Here is an 8,617-nt window from a genome sequence, read left to right as displayed (position 1 = left end):
TTCCATTCTGTACCTTGGACAGGGCTGTAAAATCTGCTAATACGAGGGAAAGATGACATATTCATCCTTCTGCCAGAGTTACAGTGCAAAACATTTTTTGATACATTCATCCGATGTTCGCAAAAAGCAAAGGCAAAATTGAAAACCCAGAGGAAAAGAGGGTTCTGATGCATCCATGAGTGTTACATACACTACAAGTTGCCCTCTCTAGCCTAGCCCCTTTGCAGGCCCCTGCTTGTATGAAAGCATAAAAATGGGATTTTAATCTTATAATTGATTTTATTAAGGTTTATTACCAACCTCAACTATTCATTCACCATTTACTGGCAATTTAACATTTTGTGAGCTTATGACTACAACCTATTTAATACATGTTTAAGAGCTCTGAAAGAATACAAGGGAAACTGAAAATTAATTCAAATCTAGGGTTAACTGAAAAAGTTAACCCTGCTCTTGTATCCACATGGGGTTTCCAGTTTATCATTGCAGAACTCCTTCCAGGACCAGGGAAGCTACAGAGCCACTTCAAAACAGCATTTTTCCCTGTTCCATCTGCTGATTAAGCAGGACACATTTCATCCCATGCTAATAGCACTGAGGTATCATAAGCATTACTGAAGTTATTAGAGCAATTGTAATGTCACTGCTGAACAGTTTACTAGATTAAGGGTTGGAGTCTGTCAGTGCTTTATAGTATTCTTAATTCCAAGAACAGAATAGGCAGGTATTAAATAATTAACTGACTTAGTTTTGGAACACCCAACTTTGCTCCCTGCTTTCAACACATAAAATATCAGTTGCAGTGCTTAGCAACTCTTTAAAATAAAAAGCCATATAAAATTTTCATACTCAGAATGGCCAGAGCAGCAAACAGATCAGTAACTCGCGTAGAAGTTACTGCTGATGGATAAATAAAGCTGTTGCAGTTGGCAGGGAACCAACACAGATTCCCTGAATGACAGTGAAGTACATCCCCTGTGGCACTCAAACATGCAGGAAGATGGGCAACAGTCGATAGTTACTATAAAATTTTAAAAGGGCAGGAATTTACACCTTTGTGCAGCACAAGTCCCAAACTACGACGCTGCTGAGCTTTTACAAGCAGGGTATGCATGGTGTAAGTGTGGCTGAATGAACCCAACATGTCCTGTGACAATCAGCTTCAACGAGGTGATTTATTTCAGTCAGAAAACAACGCCAGAACGAAGCATTTTGCTGCCTCCGCCCCTATCACCGCAGCAGGCTTCACAGACAATTTAAAACACTTTTACTCTGCTAAACCCCATTGAAAGTCCCCAAATGAAGAAGGCTCCTTTCATTACATCCAGCAGTGGCAAAGCAACAGATCTCAGCTGATCCAAACTGGAGCAAGTAGGAGAGATGGTGACAAGGCACATGTTAAACATGCTAAACAGATTTTGTCAGGGAAAGGAGGGTTTTGATTGAAGAGGCATTAAGGCCTGAAAGGTCAGTAGTTCAGGAGAATCCACCAGAGTTACCTTGAAGTGTGTTTGCAGCTGCAGCATTTACTGTAAGGGACACAACTCTGCGGCAAAACTCGGCAGGACAAAATTACAAAATTTCACTTCACAACTTAACAGGAGAAATATCTTCTAATAACGTGGCCTTAGCTCCCTCATATACAGCAATATGTCACTTTCCTAAAGAACATCTGTAGTCTATAGTACCAAGTCAGTAGCAAAATGAAGGTAAACTGCATTCAGTTCAAAAAAAACCCAAACAACAACAAAAACAAAAAAACACTATAAAGTGCATTTAGTTCAACAAACATCATTACTGAAAAATTTCATTTTTAGGTTGTGTGTAGCAAAAATCTGCTTCTTCCTTGGCATTGTTATACACTCTGTGTTTTCATTTGATGATGTGGTCTTCAAAAAGAGGTTGCAGGTGAAAAGATGACCATGTCTGGAGTCTGGTGACACAGAAAGCTGAGTGAAAAAGAAAAACTCAGTTAATTTTTTCCATACTACAGGAAGCTAATCACTTTGCATATGCCAACCTAATTGGTAAAAATTGTCATTAAAATAATCTTTTAAATTTATTTAAAATTTTTAGAGGGAAAAGACATAACTATGAAGATAAATGGAAAACATCCCATTATATGATCTGACTTACTTTAAATTAGAAATAGCAACATATATTTTGTAATGAATTTGTCTTTCAGACACCAAGCTGCAGGGTTTGTTCTTTCCCTTATGAGGCTATTCCAGAAAAATAGTGTCCATTTACCTTAACTTTGTATCACAATTCTTTTCACTTTTATTCCTTCTTCATGTTTCAAACCACTTCTCCTTTGTCTAAACCCTGTTCCTGTATTTTACACATTTCCAACGTGATTCAGCCACTGTGATCCCCCCCTCATGTGCTCACTCGAAGGAAGGAGAACTGAGTTAAGAAGGAATAAGCTGGGCACTCTTTTAAAGTTTTATTTCTGAATTCTCCAGCCTATCATCTCTTATGTAAGAAGTTCCTAGAAATGTTGTACACCTTCACTGTCCAAGGCAGTAAACAGAATAAAACAGAGCAATGAAAGTGTGTCTCAAACTGTCTCCACAGTGACAATAGCTGCTCAATTTTATTCTCCATTGAGGAAGAGACCATGTGTTAAGAATATTCCTCCAAAATACCTTGTTAAAAAACAGACTGAGGTGACTGAGGTGTTTTACAGCAATGGAGGATGACACAATTTTCCTTCCGACTTGCATTGCTGTAACAAGAAACAAACAAGTGCTTCCTTTTCTGAAGCTGTCAAAGAGGTTTCAAAGAGTAAAAACCTACTCCACATCCAAAAATTATACCAGGACCAAACCATTACATGAGAACATGTGCTGGAACAGAAGAGAGGAACATGCTAAATACACTCTGTGGTTCTCTGAAGTGCTCACTCCCAGAGCAATTCTTACCTTGGTCTGGATCAATGCTTTGCAGTCATTAACACTGAATCCATCAAATCTAAAGTTCTCATTATCTTTGACATTTGTTTCCTCAAAAATATCAGCCTGGCTCTCTGAAATGTCCTAAAAAACCATAATTTACATTTTATTTATGAATTTATTTATGCATTTCTATCTGATTTCAGTGCATACTGCCTAAAGAGAAATTTCACTCAAATAGCAACCACTAAATTTTACTTTCTGCAGCTGTATTTTATCATGTGCTCCCTTTGCATTAAAACAATTTTATGCCAGAACCAGTTCTACCTACACACATGAATTTGTGACTTCAATTAATAAAAAAGCCATTTCCAATTAGAATTAGCCTTAATTAACACCAACGCATTGCTAAGAAATCCATCTTAATCTGTATTATTACAAGCAATACAATTTTCCTTTAACAGACAAGAAGTAATGATGTAAGTTAAAGCTGCCTGGGCATTGATTTGATGCTGGGGGCAAGAAAGGAACAGAATGGGAGTTTAGCTGTGTTGGAGAAATGTCTCCCATTCCCTCTCTGTTAAATGACAGTTCTATAAAAGTGACTTTCAAGTGCAGAATAGGTTTCTACCTGCAAATATGCCCATAAAATCAGTAGCTTGCCAACCCCGTGCTTCAGCATTCAAATAATCAATTGAAACAATTACTTGTGAAAACTACATGTGACTAATTAATCCCAACTAAATAACTGAATACTAAACCGTCCCTGACCCCTGTATCTCCTCAAAACAAGAGATTGTTAAACAGAGACATTTCTTTTTGAGATCTTTCAGTATTTGTTAAACAGAGACATTTCTTTTTGAGATCTTTCAGTACTGTTGGTTTGGCCTCAATCCGATTTAAAACATACTCTTCCTCAAGCCTTGCAAAAGCAGACAGAGGAATAATGTGAGGAAAGGGGAAGCTGAACACGCTTTCAGTTCCTATACAGTAAAAACATCCAATAATTACTCTAACAGCCTATCTCATTCAGATCTGATTTTCACTTAACAGAAGGATATTAGAGGCTAACAATTTTCTTGCACTCCAAGCAAAAAAAGTAAACAATCCTACTGCAAACACACCTGAGAGCTGGTTCTCCACCTCTAACACCTGAAAGCTACTTGTCCATCTACACCAAAGCTGAGTGCACCACCTAATAGGGAGCTGTGTTGACAGACTTCAATGTAAAGACAATCGAAGCTGGGTCCTGCACGAGTTCATAGTTAGTCACACATAAAGATGAGAAAACACTAAGCTATCATCTTAAAAAGCTCCCTGTTAAAAAAACCTCATGTCTCACCCAGATCAGGTCCCTCACTCATCTGCATGTACAGCTGACAGAAGATCAGATTCCCAGCACAGTGTTTATGCTGGCAGAATGGAAAACCATTGTTCAATTACCTTTTGATTTGCATCTATCCCGAGAACACTCAGGAGGTTTTCTTGGCAATGGAACTTACTCCAGGGATGTCTTAAGCTGAGGGTATTATCAAAGTCTCTGAGCATTCTCCATACATTTCCAGAATCCATGCTAGGAAACAAAACACAATTTGAGGTTTTGAGCTCTATGAGGTTTCCAGTGAACGTATGCAACAGTTACATTATTACATACAGCTCTGTACTAACCCTGATCTAACAAGCAACTTGTTTTAAATCTCTTTCTACACTTGTCCAAACTATCAACCCAATGTACTAATTAGCTGGCATGACAATTAGTGGAAGCAGTAAGTCAACATAACTGTTTGTGCTCCTCAGATAAGAAGGGCATTGGAAGCACGTTTCAGAGACTGCTACATGCACACAGCTCACATTATTCAGGTGCTTCTGCGAAATGTGGGCAGAGTTCTGCCCTGTGCATTCTGCACTTTGCCTTTTCTGCCTCTCAAGTCTTTCTCCACCCCAGAGGTCACACTTCACCTCTGCAGCACCTGTCCTACAAAACAAGCCAAAGGCACTCACTGCTGAAACAGTGAGAAGCAGGGAGTTCCCTCGACTGTGGTACTTTGTATTCTTACACTGCATTCATCACATATAAAAATTCACTTGGGCTTTACTTAGTTTACACTTGTCATTGACATTATTCACCACAGTAGATGAGGGAATTTTTGTCTTTACTTCATGCTCTGCTATAATAGTGCAGTCCCCTTTACAATTATATTTCTTCACAAGTTTGATGCTGATTAAAATATAACACATATGCAGCGAACTTGGCCAAATGGGTGCCCCCACTAGAAGTTTTACCTACATTTCTTCTGAGTCTTAGGACATTTCTCAAGTATGGTCTGACACAGCTTTCTAGACACAAAGCCTCAGGGTTATAAAAAAATAACTGCAACACTGTTTGGTAACTACAATACTGCTCAGAAGCTGCTGATCCTTAAAAAACATGTAACAAAACTAGACGTGTTCCAGCTGTCACAAGAGAAAGCTTAGTTAATGATACTAATTGCTATTAATGTAGCCCAAGAAAGAAGCCAGATGTACCACAGATTCTGAAGCACATCAGGTTAAATGTGAGGAGAAGTTACCAGCTGGGAAAACTTCAGTGGGAGGAAAAAAACAGCAAGTAAGTTGTTAGTAGAAGCAGCAGCCTCCGATGATGAAGAAATAAGTGGGATGTGCTGTAAAGAAAGGACAAGCAAACAGGAAGAACAGGCTGCCTGTTGGGTTCTGGCATTCCAGAGGCTTAGTCATAAGAAGGCACACCAACAGCAGGAAAAACCCTAAGCAGGAATTAGTAATTTTGATATATTCCCTTCATTGTTTTCCAATGGCTAAAACACCTTCCATTTCCTTTAACAACGTGCTACAGAACTGGTAAGATCTATACACAGAAAAGCATAGCACTAAAAAGATTTTTAAGTGCACCACTGATTTTTAAATTATGAAATAAATAGTGTAATTGCAAAGGAACTTTTTCCTTTTTTCCCCTTTTTTTTTGGTTTTGTTTCGGTTTGGGGTTTTTTTTGTTTGGTTTTTGGGTTTTGTTTTGTTTTGTTTTTAAACTGTTAATCTAAGCTCATTACCAAAGTTGATTCTTCAAAAGTTCAGGGATCCCAACATCTCCATTATTTTCATCAAGAACTTGCTCTAAGCTTCTTATGCTCTCTCTGGACTGTGGTACAAAGACTTCTGGAAAGGCCAACCTAAATATCTCCTCACAGCTGTGGTCTGCCTAGAAAAAAGGAGAGTTTTATTACATACACCATACAGGCCATGCCCATAGTTCATGAAGTCCAAAGACTATAATATTTCTAGAGATTGTCTTATTGTTTTTTGAATTACTATTAACAGCAGAGGGACTGAGCTCATATTTCAGTGTTTTGAGTGTTTACCTAGAATTAGAGGAAGCAAGAGTCCCAGAGTTTCTGATGAACCTTAGTCTTTAACTTCCCAGCTTCTTGGTCATAGACTGGTTTGCATATTTAACGCTTATGACTCCTCCTTCTGCTCAGCTGATTCAGTCCAGGTCAAATCTGGTGCACACATCAATTCAAAAGCTTGTTTTGCTAACTCAGAATTCAAACACTCCTAATTCAACCAAATGTAACACACCTGCTAAATGCTACAGTTACCAATAAATACTTGCACTGTGCAAATCTGCAAAAAAGCGGGGGTGAGGATGCTTCTGTATCCTCACATTTGCAACAAACTTTTTCCAGCCTATGCTAAAAATCAGAGCCTAATTGAAATCCTTGTTCCTCCTCCAGCGGTGGCAAGGAGGAGGTTTGGAGAACTGACCACAGCCACAGGAGTGATCAAAACAGGGCTACTGGAAGTACTAGGGTTATCTGACAATTAAGAAATACATATGCAAGGAAAAACATGCATAATTTGCATCCTACCCTAGAGGGATGTTAGTATGCCATCTGGTTCAGAAGCTGTGTCCTTTTATTCCTTCAAAGAAGGAATTACTGCAATTTTCCAAATAAAAGCAATTAATCAACTCACCACCCTGCCCAGGGACTGCAATCCAGGAGCAGCAACGTTGTGTGAAAACTGAAGAATGGAACCAGTCAGTTTGGGGTTTTTGCTCAGCAATCAACAATTTGGTCTGAAAACCCTAAGCATGGATAATCCATATTTTTATGGTTTCATTTAATTGTAATTCAAACAGCTGAAATAGCTCCTGAGTCTCATTACACTGAACTCAGAAGTGGGGTGAACACTGAGAGAGTACGGATTTAATCTAACGATAAGTGGACAAAATCACTAGAGCTGGTAGAAGGCTTCTGCTCTTCTGACCATGCTCCAAAGAACAGAATTTGTGCCCCACACTGCTCCCTCCTGAAGTAAACCCTTGCTAAAATGCCTGTCCTGATGATTCACTGCTGGGACATTCAAAGACTCCTGGGTAAATTCCTTTGAATCTTCCCCAAAGTGTCACGGTAATTTCAATTAATTTGTAAATTATTTCAACCGGAGATACAACATGGAGGATCCTGACAGATGCCTGAAAAGCAGAATTCTGTGAAGTAACACTTGCTAAAGCATACATGGTCAAGAAAAAAAAACAACTTCCAGGTAGGCACCAAAACTGAAATGGGATGGGAATCAAGGAAAAGCCAGGCAGCTGCTCTTGGCTTCGGGATGGGGAAATTACAGCCCCAGGGAGTGCATCGAGGGAAGCACAGCTCTGCACAACTGCAGCACCTCCACAGAGCCTTGGTGCTGCTCCAACACACATACCAGTCACTGAATTACAGTTTAGCCAAAACAGATAAAAAGTAAGAGATTTTTTATTGTCTTTATTACTGTCTACTTCAGCGAGTGTTTCTGAAACAAAGCTTGGGTATATTTCCATTTATCTTGTGGTTTTGTGCTAACTATAAAAAATCAGTGTACAAAGTTCACATCAGTACTTTCTGAATAAATCCTCTATATCCTATTATATCAAAATACCCCATGGCTTAAACACATGCACCAGTCCCTCTCTCACAGGCCAGTGTTTAAAGAGCACATGAAACATCCTCAGAGCGTTCAATCATGTAGGCAAAAAACTCAGCTACTGCAAGGAAATTAATGATTGTTTCTGTCTGAAAACACATGATTCTGATCCCAATTGACATAATTCAATTAAATAAAGCAATAAGCATTGAAGGTCAGACCTCTGACCTGAGATGATTTCCAGAGGTCCCTTCCAACCCACCTGGCCTTTCTTCTATTCACCATACAGAAGACAGAGCCCTAGTCCAAAGAGTTTATGATCTCAAACTAACACAAAAAGCACAGGGATAAAAGACAAGCTACACATATATTCTACACTCCAAGAAATCTGCAGCAGCTCTGTGTCTCTCTACCTTGAGAAAAGACAACTTGAAACTCTAAGCATGGTTAACTTATTCAACTCGTACTGGACATTTCCTTCTACCCTTAACAAATGCAAAATAAAGGCTTCAGTAAGATTAAGAGCTATTGCTTTTGGAAAGAAACAAGCAACCTGCTATACTCCATTTCAGCTTCAGTCATTACAACATTCTCTTTATCCAACAGAAGACTTCTTGTCCCCTGTTTCCAGCATTACAAAAAATTAGAATTCTCTGTGCACACCAATAACCAGGTATTTTGTGTATCTACACTCAGTCAGTGTGGACAGCTTATCCCACCCACTTCTTTGTGCTTTCCCTAGTAATACCTCTGCAACAAGTAAAATTCCTAGGCAAGGGCAAGAAATCCTGTCT

The 8,617-nt window shown here is 39.0% G+C and overlaps 1 protein-coding gene across 7 annotated transcripts in view; it reads right to left on the bottom strand.

The window, feature by feature from the left end:
- Positions 1-1,155: 1,155 nt before the first annotated feature.
- The window catches only part of CUNH14orf79 (chromosome unknown C14orf79 homolog), a 13,114-nt gene continuing 5,652 nt past the window's right edge, over positions 1,156-8,617 (bottom strand). For 5 of the 7 annotated variants that reach the window (XM_017729158.1, XM_017729157.1, XM_017729155.1 and 2 more), the window contains exons 3-6: positions 5,963-6,111; positions 4,338-4,467; positions 2,925-3,038; positions 1,782-1,949 (exon numbers count right to left, since the gene is read on the bottom strand). In XM_017729158.1, the coding sequence (XP_017584647.1) occupies positions 1,782-1,949; positions 2,925-3,038; positions 4,338-4,467; positions 5,963-6,111 (561 nt within the window). Of the gene's footprint in view, positions 1,950-2,924; positions 3,039-4,337; positions 4,468-5,962; positions 6,112-8,617 lie in introns of all 7 variants that reach the window. The other 2 variants (XM_008629801.2, XM_017729159.1) reach the window with 2 other exon arrangements.

Source organism: Corvus brachyrhynchos, unplaced genomic scaffold, assembly GCF_000691975.1.
Source record: "Corvus brachyrhynchos isolate BGI_N302 unplaced genomic scaffold, ASM69197v1 scaffold1, whole genome shotgun sequence".
NCBI lineage: Eukaryota > Metazoa > Chordata > Aves > Passeriformes > Corvidae > Corvus > Corvus brachyrhynchos.
This window is presented reverse-complemented; position numbering and strand designations above follow the sequence as displayed.